The following is a 20,228-nucleotide window of genomic DNA, read 5'->3' on the forward strand; positions in this document are numbered from 1 at the left end:
GCTATGGTTTTTCTTTGTTTGCTTCGTTACAGAGCAAAAAAAACGGAAGTTCCGGTAGACAAAATGTTTGAAAAACTGATTTGTTGAACAAGTCCAAAGAGTATGGTTGTTCTTGTTCATACCTTCTGACTAAAAAAAGTAAAAATTCAAAAAATTTCTAAGCGAGCAACTTTTCATGATAACTTTTCGCTCCTTCATTTTGTTTTTTTTTTGTTTTTTGACAATTTTGTTGTCCGAATTGTCATTGTAAACTAAAGTAGTAACAGCAGGGTTGTTTCGATAGCAATCAGAAGTTTTTTTTGTGAATTAAAGGTTTTTTGGACTCAGTTTTGAGGTTTTTCCAACTATTTTTGTAGATTTTTGGCTATGTTAACAATGTTTTATCCAATGCAACATTTTATTGCATATCTTATTACCTGAAAAAAAGCCTAATGCTCCTAGACAATTTTTATTAGGGAGTGAGATGATTTAAGTTTTCTTTGAAGGATTTCTCTGGCGGCATAACTTGACAAAAAATTAGTTAGTTTGTTTCAGTGTTTTCTCCATTGCTTAGTTTTTCCCAAAAGTCTTTTTTAGCATATCATATTTTACCCTAAATTTTGTCAGCAATTTCATTGTCTTTGTCTTTATTCGTCTGAATTAATTTTTAAAAATTCATAATTTTCCTGTTGAATTAAAATTGCTTTGCTCTAATTTCTTGCGTCATGCCAGTAGGTACCAATTAATTGAAAGACTATATTTTGTCAACTTTAACCATACGGTCCAAAACTCTTCAGGTTCAGTTAGCTTTTGCGAGTGTTGCTTCAAAAATTAACACAATATACAAATACTGATCTACTAATTCTTTAAATAGTAAAAGAAGATGCAAGTGGAATTGCATGTAAGAGGACATTTTCGCAGGAAAAGAAACATTTTGGGCTTCAATGGGTGGCAAATTTTATTTTTAAAAATGACTTCTGTTTGCATTGTATATTACAGATAATTTTGTAATGGAGTTGAAATATATATCTACCGGAGTTGAGGTAGTCATCGTGGCTCGAATTTTGAAAAAGCTGTTAGAGAAGGGTGATGGGGCGAATTACTTGGTGAAATTAAAATTACACTGAAAAGACCATAATATCCTGATAATTTATTGCTTTACAGGAACTAAAACCAAACAGGGGCTACTTGATTTATCGAGCTGGTTATTTGATTTATTTAAAGATGGTTTAAGAACACCCATTTTTCCCCTAAATTGCTCAGTAAGTTACGTTCATAACCAGTCCGTTATAGTTTACTAGGCAGATATAATATGCTTTCTATACTTTTCAACTCACTCTCTTTTTGCCTTTCTGAATTGAACTGTCCGATGATTAACGAACACCTCAACCTCGCTGCTCATTTTATGCCTCAACTTCTCTAGTCTAAAACCGACGGTTGGTTATCTTGCGAAATCTTGCAGTAATCTTGCAAGACGCTTGCAAGATTATATATAATCATACCAGAGTCTTGTGAAATTGCTACAAGATCTTGCGAAATAACGTCTTTTTGCAGGAATGTGCCAGATCTTGAAAGATAACCGTCGGAGTTGGACTATTGTTAGTAATAAAAGACTATCCTAGACCCAAATAGCTCATATGAGTACCCCGGTTGAGGTGCCATACGGAAGTAACCTCTGATCAGCCCATCCCAGGCCAAAGTATCCTCTGATCAGACTAAAGTGCTCTCAAAACACTGTGTGCGCTCTAAGTGCGCTCAAAACTGTCTCTCATCAGACCTTTCCAGACGGAGAGGACCTCTTATCACACCAAAATGGGACCATTGTCCAGACAATTGTGCGACCATGGCCCAGACCAAACCCAGACCATAGTCCAGACGATTTTGCGCTCAAAATCACTTCTGATCAGACTATTGTGTGCTCGAAGTCACCTCACCGCACAAATTTTGTTATAATACATTCATTTCAACAAAAATTGATGTTTGCATTAGTAAATTCATTTAAAGAAAAGACCATTCTAAAAGTATTATTGCTAAAGAAAAGAAAACCTAACTGCAGAGAAAAATTTTATTTAGTATACATTGGTGCATATTTCGAACTCAATGGATGAATTTGGACAGATTTCCATATAAAACCTCGTATTCTACAGTTAAACAAAATTTCCTTGTATGGGGACTGGCATGATCTATCAGCTGGACTCATTTGGTTCTGGTCAAAGACATCAGACTCTAGATGTGTCATTGATCAGAATGCTGATTTTTGTTGCCTCTTGGCAGCGCCAACATCGTTCGGTAAAATTAAAAAAAATAAAAAAAAAAGATTGTGCTCGAAATGGTATCTGATAAGACTAATGTTTTCTTGAATCCGCCTCTGATCAGACCATTCCCATCCTGAAGTGACCTCTGATCAGACCATTCCCATCCTGAAGTGACCTCTGATCAAACCATTCCCATCCTGAAGTGACCTCTGATCATACCATCCCCAGACCGAAGTGACCTCTGACCATACCATCCCCAGACAGAAGTGACCTCTGATCATACCATCCCAAGACCGAAGTGAGCTCTGATCATACCATCCCCAGACCGAAGTGACCTCTGATCATACCATCCCCAGACCATAGGGACCTCTGATCATACTATTGTGCGCTCGAACCAAATCCCAGACCCAGTAATTTTGGTCTGGTAACACACCGTGTGCGTTGGACTTGGTCTGCTCAGAGGTCAGTTCCGGATGACACCTCAACCTGGGTAGACTCGTAGACTCTAACAGGACATAATGAAAAAACTTGACCTTAGTTTTTCCGTCATTAAGATATCGTCATAAGTCGAGGTCTACACCTGCGCATTGCGTGAAATTTTGGGTGCTACATGTGTGCTTAAGTTAATAAAATGCGGCACATGAACAAATAAGTTATAGAAACAGATTATAACAGCTTAAGTCTGAGCGTTATATGTGTGATCCTTATAGCAAATACTCAAAGCCGCTCAACACAAAATTGAACAGCAATCAGCCAAGAACTGTCACAACAGACTTCAGACCCGCTTTTGGTATGGCTTCGAAAGAAACCCTGAAAGACCTAATTTTCGTGAAATTAATTACGTACTTGAAATTGGCTTTTGAATGGTGTAAACAAAATCCTAAAATTGTATCTACTATTAGTCTTATCTTGTTTATTTTCATCAACTTATCAATTGCAATTTCGACAAATTCCAAAGAACTGTTTCCCTACTCAAAATCAAAAAATTTAAATGATTTCACTTTCAATTATATGTCGCTGTCATAATTGTCGCGCTGCGTACCGCTAATAAGTGAAATTACCTTGTAAAAGACTAATATAGTCGAGGTGGTGTTATTTTTTATTTTTTCTTGATAACAGGGACGAAAACTGTATTGAAAGGTTAGACCAAAGTGTTTTCAATGGTCGGTTCTCGGTCGTTTCATGCTCATTCCCGGATCTATCTTTCATAACAAATCAGTACTGAATCATAGAATTTCAATTATCATTTTTACTATGAGCAGAGTTCTGATCATGGAACTTTTTAGACATTTCATAGAATAATGATTTTTACTCTGCATTTATTCTGAACATTATGACCCTCTTCTCTGCATTTATTCTGAACATCATGACTTTTCCTCTGAATTTGCTCTGATCAGTCTGACAAAAAAACTTGAACCTCATGAAGGAACAAACAAAAACAAAACTCCAATTAATACTATCAAATACTTAAAAAAGATAAATATCAAAAGAAAAATAAATTCAACGCAATTAAACGTTATTGACTTTACATTTATAAATTCATCGCAATTAGACATTATTGACTTGTCACATTAATGAATTCAAGCAGTGTTGACTTGACTGTCATCACGGCAGCTCCTCAGTAATTTCGATTTCTGTCATGCTATCAATTTCACTATCAATTTCGGTTCTGTTCACGTTCTGAATTGATTACCCTTTTCCTACCGAACTGAAACTCCCCGCCACCTTCTAATACTCCTCCAGAACTGAAACACGTCCTCTGGGTTGGCACGGAACTGTTTCCTTCATAACCCATTTGCCCATCGGTGCCCGAGACTTCATCACCTGCCGCCATCTTGATTGTGGAATGTCCCATCTTCAAAACTTGTGTTTAAGAAATCCGACAGAGATCAAATCAGAATTTCCAGGTTGTGTGAAAGATCCTAAAGCATATCTGACGCAGAACAAAGTTTTTATAAAATTTAAAAAAACCAAAACAGTTCAATATATATATATATATATATATATATATATATATATATATATATATATATATATACATACATACATACATACATACAATATACATTATTTTATATTTAAATACATATTACATTTTTATATATTTATATATATATATATATATATATATATATATATATATACATAATATGAATATATATATATATATATATATATATATATATATATACATGTATAAATATTTCATTTAAACTCAGATTAGTTTGATCTCTGTCGAATGATCTTAACACCTGTGCTCAAGATGGGACATTGCCACATTCAAGATGGCTGAAGGTATCAATCTTCGGGCGAATGGGCGAATGGGCGAATTCCGATGGCCGAATTGGCGATAATGGAATTTGTTCCGTGCTAACCCTGAGGACGCGTTTCAGTTCGGGCGGAGTAGTAAAAACATTGCATTATAAGGAAAAGGTACTTTTTACTTCTGGAAGGGTTGGGGGCAGTGGGGGGGTGAGGTGGGTGGGTATGCAAAAGTTGATTCGTTAACATTCGTTCGTCCGTCCCGGTCGTTCTGTCAGAAGTACTTCGTTCGGTTGTCCAATGCAATTGCCTGGTTTAAAGTCAGGTTTCGCTAATCTGGAATAAGTGTGACAACCTGTAGGGGGTGTATTCTACTGAAGCCAACCTGGGGGGAAGGGTAGACTACCCTCCCCCCTGAATTCTAATGAAGCCAACCTGGGGATATAAATTGGAAAGAAACTGATAACAGTGTTTCCGAATACCCCCCACTGAATTCTACTGTTCTACTGAAGCCAACTTGGTGGGAGGAGGCAGAAATTGGAAAGAAACTAATAGCAGTGTTTGCGAATACACCCTCTCCCACCCCACCCCCACCCACCCACCTCAAAACATCATGTTTATCCTACTTTCAGAAAAAAAAGCTTTCTTGATTTATACTGAACAAACTTGGCTAACAAAAGACCTTTAGGTCACTCTGGTTCAGTGCTGAATCGCCCATATACTATTGGAAAATACTGATTCTTAAGTGAATTTCTATGACACTCGGGTCCGGGTTATCATTCGATCACGGTCTTCTAAGCTAAATATAGCCAATTTGTCAAATAAAAGGGATCTTTTCCGTTTGTGCTCCCAGTACGTTATGCCCCCCCCCCCAAGTTACAGAGCACGTGCCATTACATAGTAGATCATCATTTAAAAATAAGGCACGTGCGTCGGGGGGTGCAAATACTATGCGCCCACTAAGCTGGGGGGAACAAACGGAAAAGATCCAATAAATGCATACTCTTTCGCCAAAATAGTTTCTCATTTAACTAAGTCAAGACTGCCTCTAAATTTTCCATACCAAAATCATTTCCTATATATTTTTTTTCTTTTTTGGCAGTAGTAATATTTTTTACATTGTGTTCTTATCGGCTGCTCATTTTTCTACTCATTGAAATAAAAACCCGCATCATGGTAACTTAAAAACTAAGCGCTTAAAAAGTACTGAAACTCCTGAAAACTTTATCCACTGGGGGGGGGGGGGGGGGTTTAGGGCCCTTTGGTACATATGATTGAATGGTATATGAAGCTCACATATGCTTTTTTAACAAGGTAATTCCACAAATAATCCATTTCAATGTGTGAAAAACTGATATTCGATTTAAAAGTAATTTGAAAAAAGTCAGAAGCTATAAATTTTGCTCACTTTATAAATCAGAAATCCCATAAGCGTTTGAAAAAGCGCCATATCATTGTAATATTAGTGTTGAACAAAAACTGTGCCTTCTCGCCACTCGAGTCAGCCTTCAATTCTAACAAAAATGATTACCAATCTTGATTTTGGAGCCTAGGACCGACAGGTTTGGGACCCAAGACAAACATAAAAACTAACCCCGAGGTCACCAAAGCCTTTGCGACAGATTAAGGTCACAGGAACTGACCTGAGATTAAAATTGACAATGTAACACTAAAACTTCACTAAATGCAGCTATTCAGTTCCGATTATTTGCAGTATCAATATGCTAAATTTAACGCTATTTTAAGTAAGATCAATGTAAAAAACTTGTGTTAAATTTATATAAACTAAACGCTAAAGTATATAGGATGAACGCTAAAACTTCAACATTGAGTTTAGGTGATGTCAATGCTAAATTAAACGTTCTTTTATGTGAGACCAACGTACAAATACTTGTGTTGAATATATGTAAGCTGAACGCTTAGTTAAACGCTAAAAAATATCAGATGAATGCTAAAACTTCAACGTTGAAATTTACTGAGACAAATGCAAAATTAAACGTTGTTTATTGTAAGATCAACGTAAAAAAAATTATGTGTTGAATCTATGTAAGATGAATATTTATATAAATGATAAAAAATTTAAGATCAACGCTAAAAATAGGCATTGATATAACTTAAATTCTATGCTTATAAATTCCAAAACTAGGTACAATTTAAAGCAAATTATGTAACATCTATGCTGAGATCTTCGCTTAGAGCAGCAAAGTTTTGTCCGATATACCTTCAAAAACGTTAGGTTATGTAAGGTCTACGCATAGAAACGCAAACTTTCAAAATTCTACGCTTGGAATCGCAGCAACTATGTACTATTTAAGCTTAGAAAAGCAAAATAATGTAAGATCTGCGCTTAATAACGATGATATTTTTTAAACGAAATAACCCTAGATCTTACAAGAATTTAGTGCAATTTATACATAAATTTGTGTTTTTTAGTGTTAGCACATCGACCGCTTTAGTACTCATTTACTATGATACTAAGTTCCCGGAGAGTACATAAAACTTAAAACAGCCTGAAAAAATGTGCACTTCGACTTCAAGATAGCTATATATGTCTCAAAATAGCAGCAGTTTTGGGAAAATTGCCAACTGATTTGCAAAGAGTTCTCAGGTTGAGGTCCAGACCCAAATTTATTTATGATCAGACCCAATCGAACGCACACCCGTGTGTTTCCAGAGCCAAATTACTGGGTTTGGACAGCAGTTCAATCTCAGAACAGTCTGCACCATGGTCTGATTTAGATCTGATTAGAGGTCAATTTGATCTGGAACGTCTGGTCATTGGTCAATTCGGTCTGAAAAATCTGATCAGAGCGCTTGAGTCTGATCAGAGGCCGTATGAAGCGCACTTGAGTCTTATCAGAGGCCATGTCGTGCGCACTTGAGTTTTATCAGAGGCCATGTCTTGCGCACTTGAGTCTGAGCATTTTTTCAAGAGAAGTCCAACCATTAACCAGTGGTCGGTCCCTTTATAAATGGGAATAGCTACTGTAGATTCAGACGCTTACTATAAATAGCTGTCAAACTTCCTCTATGTACCTGGCAAGCTTAAGCAATGGCATGCAAAATTTTCAATTTAATGTCCTTCCTACTCAAGAACAGTTTATAGTTATTATTATTATAACTTGTATAAATCTTTTATTTCACAAAAACACATTTGATTTTTAATTGACTTAATTGAATTTTCTCGTTTTTATGAAACAAAAATATTTTAACGATACTTAAAGTCTCGCGCGTGTTTATGTATAGTCTCTGATCAGAGCTCACTTCGGCCTGAAAAGTCGGATCAGAGGTCACTTCGCTTTGAAAGGTCTGATCATAGTCTGTTTATAGTCTGGACAATGATCTGAATTTGAGCACTATAGTCTGGACCAGAGTCTGAGTACCGTCTCATCAGAAGTTACCTTAGTCGTGAAAGTCTGATCAGAAATCATTATGTCTGGAAAGTCTGATCAGAGGTCATTTTGGTTTGGGAAATCTGATCAGAGAGGAAATTTCAGCCGAGATAGTCTGATCATAGCTCAATTTGGGTCTGGACCTCAACCTGGGTTAGAATGACGTAGAACCCAATAATACTAATCAAAAGAAAGATTTTTTAAACTTTAAAGAGGGGAAACAGATTCAATTCTTTTTTTCAGATATATTATAATTATAAAGAGGTTTCTAACAGTAATAACGGACCGTTTATCGACTTTGAACTGAACCTCAAGCACGTTGAGTGGATTACTTGGAACTGCTGGGCCTATGCTTGCGTTACAGAGGTGTGCTACTGTCATATTAGAGCCCGGGTACCCTGGAAAGAAGCCAGCAACCTCTGTCGCAACTCCGGACTCCCCAATGCCGAGCTGATGAAGCCACTGAAGCCGGATAATGATGGAGTTTTTGAGACGTACAGGAATCTCTTGGGGTTTCTGAAATCTAAACAACAGTGTCCTATATGGACTGGACTGTCTCGCAATAAAGAAGTGAGTAAACCATGTTTTGCCCTGGCGGAGGGTAATGCGTTTCGGGCACTTTTTAAAAAATTTTCTCAAGGGAAGAGTCCGATGTCTTGATAAAACATTGCTTATTTGAAAATTAGGATTCACTGAAACAGCAAGTAGGTTTTTAGTTTGTTTTCAAGTTTTTTATCGGTGTGTTATTATATGTTTGTAAAGGAAACCTTTTTATTATTCGCATTTCGTGAAACGGATGGTGGTAGTATTCATGTGTTGATCACTAAAATTTTTTCAATGATTATTAGAGATACAACTTATCATAATTTTGAGACGTTTTCTTGTAGTGTGAATTTGTAAGACGTAGTATTTCTCTCATTAGATCTGATAATTTTATTTTGTTGATTAACAACACAATTGTTGTTATTCATTTTTTCCTCAAATTTTCAATAAAGTAATTTATAATAAGGAAAGTGATTAACCAAAGCTTGACCATCCTCTAGCTGTAAATTTTAGCTATAACATCTTCTATATCTAATATCTATTATTTTATTGTAGTGAACATCTCTCAATTGATATAGTGGTGACTGTAAAAAAAATTGCCAAAATTTGCTGTCCTCATACATGTGTTGAGGGACATTTTTGGCAATCGATTTGTGATCGGAAACGGTCAAGATATGCAAAAGAAGGTGATTAATAATTAGAACTTCGGTCAAATTATTTTGTATTGCATTTGTCTCTCGCTTGACAATTGTCGGTCAGTTGAATAGCGTTAATATGTTGCTATTAACTTTCTTTTAGTCCGATATTATACAAATTTTCGAATAAGATCAACTGTTTTGTTATTTTTTTCCCAAAAATAGCAAAATGTTAAAAATTGTTATTTATCGTAGATTTTTTACGTCTTGTTTCTTTCACAAATGAAGTTGTGTCGTTTTAAAATCTGAACTTCACAGATGATTTCACTCAATAGTACACTTACTTGAATAATCCTTAAGTATAATTAAAATAAAACAAATCCAGATAAGCTGTACTTATTTCTATCATCAAGCGCTTGATTCCTTTTTCATTAGGTTTAAGTTTCCTAACTCCTTGTTATACATGTTTACCGGCACAAATTGTGCGACAATAGCGACCATGTTTGCTTAAACTATGAATATATTTTTTAATCGGATACCTAAATTTATCTCCGACAACAAAATTACAATAAAAAGCAATAGTTAAAAATTTTCAGTGCGAACTAAAGAAAAGCGTCATAGAATCAAAAATTTCAACCAATATTCCTTTAATTTACCTTAAGGTCAATACTCCAACACAATAAACTTCACGACAACAAGAGTTTTTTCCTATCAGAAAGTGCGCGTTTTGCAATTATAGCATATAGATATTATCGAATATTGAGATACCTCGCTATCATTGTACCAATTGTTCTATCTGATTTATTGTAAAGCTTCTCTCGCCATTCGAAATCAATTCAATCAAACAGCAGGAAAAAATCACAAACTTATTAGTTATTTCAAATCTCAAGTGACGTGTCACAGCCTGAGGATTCTCAGGCAAATTTGAACAAACAAACGCCTTTTTATCATTTTATACCAATCACAGTGGATTCAAAGTTAATTAAGGATCTGTTTCCCTATATTAATATTTTTCTAAAATTTGATCAAAATACTATACTCTTGAAGATCTCATCACTAGTTAAATGGAAAGCAAACACGTATGTTTCTCTGAACAACTTACGTGGGTTTCAGTCAAGGCACTCAACATAGCATTGCATGCCAATTGTGGAATTATATTAATCGTGAATTTACTCAGTTTTGTTACATTATTTTTCACGATCTATGTTGTGAGATTAGATTTATCGGCTTGTTTGGAAATTAAACAAATTTAGTTCAAATTTTCTTCACAATAGGTATATCAGTTAACGGATTCCAATATAAATGTTTTCAATGCTAGCGCGATAAAGATTGGCAATGTTCATTCGCTGTTTCCAAGATGTTTTCATTTAGACTGAAAAGAAAGAAAGCGCCTAATTGGGCATTAATTTAAGGAACGCCCCTTCGAAAACAAATTTGGAGTAAGAAAAAACTTTTCAATTACCCACTGCACTGTTCAGACAAATAAATCTCTGAGTTTGCTCTCCAGTTTTTCCCAGTAAAATTTGAGCGATAAGTTATTAGCTAATTATAAGCTTAAAATGGTCTGTTTCTACAAGAAAAACAAAAATCATTGAAATATGCCTTGTATATATATATATATATATATATATATATATATATATATATGTGTGTGTGTGTTTATGTATAAATATATATATATATATATATATATATATATATATATATATATGTATGTATATGTATAAATATATACATATATATATATATATATATATATATATATATATATATATATATATATATATATGTATATATACTAATATAAATATATATATATATATATATATATATATATATATATATATATATATATAGCAAGCGGGGGTTAATGAAATACATTGCGTGGGAGGATGTAAAATAATTAGAATAGATCCATATAACCGCCTCCAAATTGATAAAAAATTACAAAAGCTGCAAGTTTTAAAACTTTAATGCATGTTTGAGGGTTTTCTTTCTTTAAACAGAGCGATGACTTCAGTGACGAGCTTGGCAACTCCATCACCTGGTTTCATCAATACAAGAAGATCGGTGAGTCCAACTTCAGCAACTTTTTCGCTTTTGATTCTTGTTAAAAATTTCGTGCAGCCCACTGAAACGAAAAATATAATGTAAAATATAAATAAAATTCGTTTCTGCGTAATCGCAGTGGAGCAGCATCAGGCTTTCAATCTGCAATAACAGTAGCCTTTTCTCAGCATTCCGTTTTCTATTATTCCCCACATATCAGACTGTTCATTTTGTGAGCATGAATGCTCTTTTTGGTGACTATGGCCACTTTTTCGCGTCTGAAACTTTCACGTGGTACCATTATTGCAGCCAACATTGGTCAGATTATGGACGAAGAAACGAAGAAACGAAACATGACGAATACTGAAAGTAACCGAATGTAATGCAACAACTTGCTATCTCTTGCAAAACTTGAAATCTCTTGCCATGATTTGAAGAGCAAAAAATTTTTGAATAATTATTGATAGATCTTAAAAAGTCATGCCAGTAAATCTTCTTGGAGCAACATGGCTGGATCTTGGGGTCTTTCCCATTTAACCCCTCCCCAGCTCAGAGCTCATACAACGTATAGCCCCCCATCATGGTAGTTATGGTAATTATGGCATAATGAGAGTAGGTTATAATTTCCTGGGGGGGGGGGGCATGATGGGAAATACCCTGATCCTGATACATGTTGACTCAAAAACACAGTTTTCTAGGCACGCAAAATGCAAAAAAAAATTTGGACCTTTTATTATCAGAAGAAAAAGGAGACCAACACGAGTTTGAGTCTAAAACAATGCTGCTATAAAAACATTACATGAAAAAAAATCGCACCTAAAAAAATACATAGTTTGTACGTGGTTAAACTTTTCTGATCAAAAAGAAGGTAAAGGATTCTTCAGGTAGCTTTAGATCATCTTTTTAGTTTTTATGGTGTATTTATCACCTGAAGAAATTTGCAGAACGACTGTTTTATCTATAAAGCTGGCCACGCATATTCTTATAAAGTGCCGGTCAGATCAAAAATAACTGTGTCATTCTTATATGAACAAACTCCTTTAATTATTTCCTTAGTTCTTGCAATCCTGTGTTCAGTTTGAAGAGACCATATGGCAGTAGATGACTTTTTCTGAGCTTCGTTCTTGTCTCAAAATAACTGCAGTTAAATTATATTTCAAACGCGCAAATCAAAAATAGTTTTGATCGACAGTTTGTCATAAAAGAACAGTTTAAAATGTGGAGAATAATAAACAGAGCAGCTGAGAACAGGCCGCTGTTCCGCTGCGATTACGCAGTAACGAAAATAAAAAAACGTTGATTTAAGCAATTACTGCAAAATATCTGAAAACAGGTCCTTGGGAAACTTGAAAACAATACTATTCACCATATAATGAAACCTGGACACCCAGTTTTTATTATGCATATTTTGAAGTCAATGTATATGGATACTGAATGCCATGATTCTCTTTTTATTTTTTAATAATTTGAGAGTTTGAAACAGAGTTCTTTTAAGGGGATCTAAAGTTTCATAGTTTTTTGTCAACTGTGGATTACAAATTGATGCAAATATTGATAAAAGTTATATTTGAGAAAATGGTAGAATTTTTCTATCAGTTAATGACATGAAAAAATTGTGTTGCTATAATTTTCAACATGCAATTTAAAGACGAGAAATCGTTGACATGTTTGATTTATTACGTAGAAGTAAAATAGTCGTTTATACTTCTTACAAAACGTTTTTTTCAAGTCTCAGAGCAAATTTGTTACAATATCTTCCTTATCTGATTGGAATACGTAGTTGAACGAATTCAAATTTTTTATTTAGCTTTTACAAGCAAAAGCAATAGAAAACTCAAAGTTTTCCTTATTTTATCAGACTCAAAGATTTTTGATATGCCGCACAATAAAATAAGAGACAAATGATTTGTTATAATCAAATTTGCTCTGTTAGAATTCCAACATAACGACTTTTTATTATGCTTCAAAGAAACTCAATTAGTTTAAGAGCTTCCGTTGTTTCTTCTAATTAAAATCAAACCAATAACTTAACCTGCATTTGACATTTTCTTACCAGAGAACTAGTAAATTATGTTTTTATCGAAGAAACGTACCGCGCTGTCAAAATAATACTTATAAAAATTTAAGCGTCCATCATTGCTTTTGTTCTCAAAATCTTCTTTAGAACTTTTCCTCAAATAAATTTGATAAATTTTTGTGGTTGTAACCCAGTGAACCAAATAGCTTGACGCAAGTTTCTGAGGAAAAATAAAAAAAAAACGTGGTAAAATTCCCATATAGCTTGAAAAGTTCAGGAGTTTCAAAAACTTGCAAAATCTTTTCATGCTTATGAAGACAAATGATCTAGGCAACATAATCAAAAAAATATAACCATCACCTGGAAAAATATAAAACGTTGTTGAAACTAAAGGAACACAAAAAACCTTGTGGAAACTAAAGGACGACAAGATGTAACAAGAAATCAAAAAATTAAGCACGAGTGACCATGATGTATGAAAATGGATCGGAGAGACTGAGCTCCCGTTAAGTTATTAAACAAAAACTGAGCCTATCTTTCGCTATATATTTACGTGGTTTCTTCGCTCAATTGATATATATCAGTTGAGCTTGAATCCACATAAACATATGGCGAAATGTAGGCTCATTTTTTGTGTAATAACTTAACGGGAGTTCAGTTTCTCCGATCTTTTTTCATGCATCATGCTCACTTGTGCTTAATTTTTCGATTTCCTGTTACATCTTGTCGTCCGTTAGTTTTAGAACATGCATGTCTTATCAAAATTTATCAATAGCAATTAGTATTATGCACCCAATAAATGGCGGGTATGTAAAAGTGATTATTCATAATCCAAATGGGGTTTTTTGCTTTAGATAGTGGGTCAGCAGACATCGTAGGAAAGAAATGTGTGCGCAAGATGACACCCAAGGGTTGGGCTTTAGCTGATTGTCTGTATACGGTATATCATTATAAATATTTGAAGGCTCGAGAAGATATAAAGCGAGGCCTGGGTCTGCCAAATCATACTCCTCCCCCCCAGCTTAGCGGATTGAATACCTAGCTGAACGATTTCATATTTTTTATACAGCTTTTACGTGCAAATGGAATAGAAAACTCAAACTTTGCCTCATTATATTAAACTCAAAGATTTTTGATATTCCGCACAAAAAATTTAAGAGAAAAAGGATTCTGGCAGAAATTCTTAGGATTCTGGCAGAAAAAAGGGCTATCATGTATGTTTCTGGCAGAAGAGGGACTAATTTGTAAGGCTTTGGCTCAAAAAAGGCTATTTTGCAAATTTCTGCTGTCTTATGAAATTCCATTTAAATAGGGCTAATTGTAAGATTATGGCAGAAAAAGTGCCATCTTGTAAGATTCTGGGAGAAAAAGGCTGCTTGAAAGATTATGGCAGAAAAAAGCTATCTCGTAGGATTCTGTCAGAAAATCTTTTAAAAATCTGGCAGGAACAGGGCAATCTTGCAATTTTATGGCAGGAAAATGGCTATCTTGTAAGATTTTGGTAGAAAAAGGGCTATTTTGTTAGATTCTGACAGAAAAAGAGCTAATCTTGTAAGGTTCTGCCAGAAAAAGGGCTATTTCGCAAGATTCTGTCATACAAAGGCTAACCTTTATTTTTATGGCAGAAAAAGGTCTTTCTTGTAAGATTCTGGCAGAAAAAGGGTTAATTTGTAACATAATATTCTGGCAGAAAAAAAAAGCTATCTTGTCAGATTCTGGGAAAACAGTTACAACAGCCTAAAACAAAATCTATTTCGGAAAATGGAGTTTCATTGTCTCAAGATTTTGAAAGAATTAACTGAATAGCTCTCCGTTTAAAATCCCTTGATTTTGTTGAGTATTTTTAATTCAACAAAAATTTTGTTTGTAAAACAGAACTTTTATTGCATAAAATCTAATAAGGTAGAATTCAAAATATGTAAGATCTGATTAGTTATAAAACTTCATATTTATTGAGGAACTGATAAAATATCTTGCAAAGTCTGAACAAGATAATCTCATTATGGTTGATCTCAAAAAGTTTAATTTTTTTTACGAGAAATGCATTATCTCACGCTGTAAAATTTCTCAGCTGATTGGGGATGCCTCTATTAATCCAAAAACTTGCATTAGAAATACGTTTCAAAAAAACGGTAATTAAAATTAAAGTAAGCATTGTTCACAAGGGATAATTAAAAACACATGTTTTAAGATTGGTTGTGAGATTCAGCTACAAATGAATGCAAAATTGCACTATAAATTTTGGGGTCAAAAAACTATAATTAAAATTTTAGCAGTTTTTGGAAAATAGTGGTGTTATATACACTTTACCCGTACCTAACTTTCAGAGTAATTCAGTACTGAATCAGGAAGTTTTTCAGAAACAATTCAGTACTGATTCAGAGTCTGTTCATGTCACATTTGGCTCTGAAAATCTCTGATTCAGACTCTGATTCAGACTCTGATTCAGACTCTGAATCAGACTCTGATGTTTTTCTGATTCAGACTCTGAATCAGACTCTGAATTATTCTGATTCAGACTCTGATTCAGACACGGAATCAGACTCTGAATCAGACTCTGATTTTTCTCTGAATTAGGATAAATGCATAACTAAGTTCGTGAGCCAAGCCAGGTTTTACCATTGCTTTTGCTCTCAGGTCCTTAAAAATACAAATTCATACAATACCTGTAAAAATTGATGAAATCTATATAGGTTGTCGGAAATTTTCTCAAGTCAAGTTAAAGACTGACTTTTTGAGATTTTCCAGTATGTTATGTGTGGTTTAAACCCTCCTCCTTTTTCATTCCGGGCTGGGGACCGGCAGTGGCGGAGTTACTGAAGTTAATTATAGGAAAACTGATATAGCATGGTAAAAAACCAAGCTTGTGAAGTTTTCCAAAACAAACTTCTTTAAATAATGAGAACTTTTTTTCAAATAATCACATTCTGGCCATTTCTTTCGCAATATCACAGTTCACATAGGCCACACAATTGGTTCTGAACCAAAAATGCCGGAAAATTGCAATATTTCACAATACCAATAAAACCTATTTTCAAAATGATTATAGAGAAAATTGCAAATTCTTTAAATAACGACAATTTTTTTTCAAATAATCACATTCTGGCCATTTCTTTTGCAGTTTCACAGTTCACATAGGGCACACAACTGGTTCTGAACCAAAAATGCCGGAAAATTGCATTATTTCACAATACCAATAAAACCTATTTAAAACTGATTATAGAGAAAGTTGCAATTTCTTTAAATAATGACAATTTTTTTCAAATAATCACATTCTGGCCATCCCTTTTGCAATTTCACAGTTCACATAAGCCACGCAACAGGTTCTAAGCCAAAAATGCAGGAAAATTCCAATATTTCACAGTACCAATAAAACCTGTTTTTAAAAATGATTATAGAGAAAATTGCAATTTCTTTAAACAACGAAAACTTTTTTTCAAATAATCATATTCTGGCCATTTCTTTTGCCGTTTCACAGTTCACATAGCCCATACAACTGGTCCTAAACCAAAAATGCCGGAAAATTGCAATATTTCACAATACCAATAAAACCTATTTTAAACTGATTATAGAGAAAGTTGCAATTTCTTTAAATAATGACAATTTTTTTTCAAATAATCACATTCTGGCCATCTCTTTTGCAATTTCACAGTTCACATAAGCCACACAAATGGTTCTAAACCAAAAATGCCGGGAAATTGCAATATTTCACATTACCAACAAAACCTATTTAAACGATTATAGAGAAAATTGCAACTTCTTTAAATAATGTCAACTCTTTTTCAATTAAACATATTCTGACCAAATCTTTTGCAGATTCGCAGTTCACATAACTCATACAACTGGTCATATACCAAAAATGCCGGAAAATTGCAATATTTCACAATACCAATAAAACCTATTTAAACGATTATAGAGAAAATTGCAACTTCTTTAAATAATGACAACTTTTTTTCAATTAAACATGTTCTGACCAAATCTTTTGCAGATTCGCAGTTCACATAGCTCATACAACTGGTTATATACCAAAATGCCGGAAAATTGCAATATTTTACAATAACAATAAAACCTATTTTTAAAAATGAGTACAGACGAGAAAATTACAACTTCTTTAAACAATGACTACTTTTTTTTTCAAATATACGTATTCTGGCCTTTTCTTTTGCAGATTCACCGTTCACATAGCATATACAACTGGTTCTAAAACAAAAACGCCGGAAAATTGCAATATTTCACTAACCAATAAAATCTATTTTTAAAAATGATTATCAAAATGCAACTTCTTTAAATAATGACAACCTTTTTTTCAATTAAACGTATTCTGGCCATTTCTTTTGCATATTAACAGTTCACATAGCCCATACAACGCGTTCAAAACCAAACATGACAGAAAACTGCAATAGTTCACAGTACCAATAAGACCTATTTTATAACTGATTGTAGACAAAATTGAAACTTCTTTAAATAATGACAAGTTTTTTTTTCAAATAAACGTTTTCTGGCCATCTATTTCATAGATTCACAATTCACATAGTCCATACAACGGCTTCTAAACCAAAAATGCCGGTAAACTGCAATCTTTCACAGTAACAATAAAACCTATTTTAAAACTGATTATAGAGAAAGTTGCAAATTCTCTAAATAATGTCAACTTTTTTTTTCAAATAATCACATTCTGATCAAATCTTTTGCGGATTCACAGTTAACATAGCACATGCAACTGGTTCTAAACCAAAAACGCGGGAAAATTGCAATATTTTACAATACCAGTAAAACCTGTTTTTAAAAATGATTATAGAGAAAATGCAACTTCTCTAATTAATGCCAACTTTTTTTTCAAATAATCACATTCTGACCAAAGCTTTTGCAGCTTTACAGTTCACATAGCCTATACAACTGGTTGTAAACCAAAAATGCCGGAAAATAATTGCAATATTTCGCAATATTAATAAAACCTATTTTTAAAAATGATTATGGAGAAAATTGTCAACTTCTTTAAATAATGACAATTTTTTTTCAAATAATCACATTCTGACCATTTCTTTTGCAGTTTCACAGTTCACATAGGGCACACAACTGGTTCTGAACCAAAGATGCCGGAAAATTGCATTATTTCACAATACCAATAAAACCTACTTTAAAACTGATTATAGAGAAAATAGCCAATTCTCTAATTAATGCCAACTTTTTTTTCAATTAATCACATTCTGACCAAGCTTTTGCAGCTTTAGCGTGCACATAGCCTATACAACTGGTTGTAAACCAAAAATGCCGGAAAATTGCAATATTTCGCAATACCAATAAAACCTATTTTTAAAAATGATTATAGAGAAAATTGTCAACTTCTTTAAATAATGACAACTTCTTTCAAATAAACATATTCTGGCCATTTATTTTGCAGATTCATAGTTCACATAGCCCATACAAACGCTCATAAATCAAAAATCCCGGAAAATTGCAATATTTCACAAGACCACAAAGCTATTTTAAATGGCTTATAGAGAAAATTGGAATGTGGCCAATGAAATGTGACCAATACTTTAGAAAAAAAAAACAACTTCAATGCAGCCTCTAACAATCTGACAGTCAAGAAAAGTTATAGAAGAGCAAAACTGATCATTATTGATTTGGTACAAATCTAGAACAGCTTTAAGTTCTTGTCCGCGAAAATATTTTTTGTGAAGTCGTTTTTTCTCCTTTCTTTCTTTTTAGTTTGAACAACCGTTAGGGACTTTTCAAACGCTGGCTCTGCGCACGCTCCCATCTCCCCGACTACGATCCCATGCGTAGAGTTGGCTTTCATCTCCTCGTAGGTCTTTGTGCAGTCAATTGGAGTCAAGAAATTGACGCATACTTCGAACTTCCCTTTTTTTCGTTTTCTGTTTTTTGAATTCAAAAAACAGACAGTATGAACTCTCGGGTACAACTTTTTCAGTTCCAACTTTGCGGGTCCAAATGTCTCCTTCTCTGAAGGTTCGAAGTTACTGAATTTGAAGGATAACGGGTGATGTAAAATATTGCCTTTATCTTTTGACGGTTTTTGCGTAGGCTGAGGGCGATTCTCCTTCAAAAAACACAACAGATTAAATGGTTTTGAGATAAAAACAACCAAAACTTCTGCTTATTCGCATATAATAGGGCCCAAAGAAATGATCCCGAACACAAAATCTCGGAAAAACGCATTATATAACAATATCATTACGACCCGTTAAAAAAAAATCATAGAGAAAATTGACACATCTTTAATTAATGACAACTTTTTTCTCAAATAATCACATACAGACCAAATCTTTTGCAGATTCACAGTTCACATAACTCATACAACTGGTTCTAAACCAAAAAATGCCGGATAATTGTAATATTTCACAATACCAATAAAAACTATTTTTAAAGATGATTATAGAGAAAATTGCAACTTCTTTAAATAAGGAAAACTTTTTTTCAAATAAACGTATTCTGGTCATTTCTTTTGCAGATTCACAATTCACATAGGCCATGCAACTAGTTCTAAACACAAAATGCCGGAAAATTGCAATATTTCACAGTACCAATAATGCCTTATTTTAAAAATGATCATAGAGAAAATTGCAACTTCTTTAAATAATGACAACTTTTTTCCAAAAAATCACAATCTGAGCAAATCTTTTGCAAATTCACAGTTCACATAGCCCATACAACTGGTTCTAAACCAAAAATGCCGGAAAGTTTCAATATTTCACAATACCAATAAAACCTATTTTTAAAATTGATTATAGAGAAAATTGCAACTTCTTTAAATAACGACAACTTTTTTTCAAATAATCACACTCTGGCCATTTCTTTTGCAGTTTCACAGTTCACATAGGCCATGCAACTGGTTCTAAACCAAAAATGCCGGAAAATTGCAAAATTTTACAATACCAAAAAAACCTATTTTTAAACTGAGTATACAGAAAATTGCAACTTCTTTAAATAACGACAAATTTTTTTCAAATAATCGCCTTCTGGCCATTTCTTTTGCAGTTTCACAGTTCACATAGGCCATGCAACTGGTTCTAAACACAAAATGCCGGAAAATTGCAATATTTCACAGTACCAATAATGCCTTATTTTAAAA

General features: G+C 33.7%; 1 protein-coding gene across 2 annotated transcripts in view; it reads left to right on the forward strand.

The window, feature by feature from the left end:
* Positions 1-2,960: 2,960 nt before the first annotated feature.
* The window catches only part of LOC142335079 (uncharacterized), a 96,094-nt gene continuing 78,826 nt past the window's right edge, over positions 2,961-20,228 (forward strand). For both annotated transcript variants that reach the window (XM_075383418.1, XM_075383419.1), the window contains exons 1-4: positions 2,961-3,024; positions 8,132-8,458; positions 11,073-11,136; positions 13,987-14,072. In XM_075383418.1, coding sequence (XP_075239533.1) covers positions 8,342-8,458; positions 11,073-11,136; positions 13,987-14,072 — 267 coding nt within the window. In that variant the 5' untranslated portion in view covers positions 2,961-3,024; positions 8,132-8,341. The remainder of the gene's footprint in view (positions 3,025-8,131; positions 8,459-11,072; positions 11,137-13,986; positions 14,073-20,228) is intronic.

Source organism: Convolutriloba macropyga, chromosome 2, assembly GCF_964194025.1.
Source record: "Convolutriloba macropyga chromosome 2, txConMacr16.3, whole genome shotgun sequence".
NCBI lineage: Eukaryota > Metazoa > Xenacoelomorpha > Acoela > Convolutidae > Convolutriloba > Convolutriloba macropyga.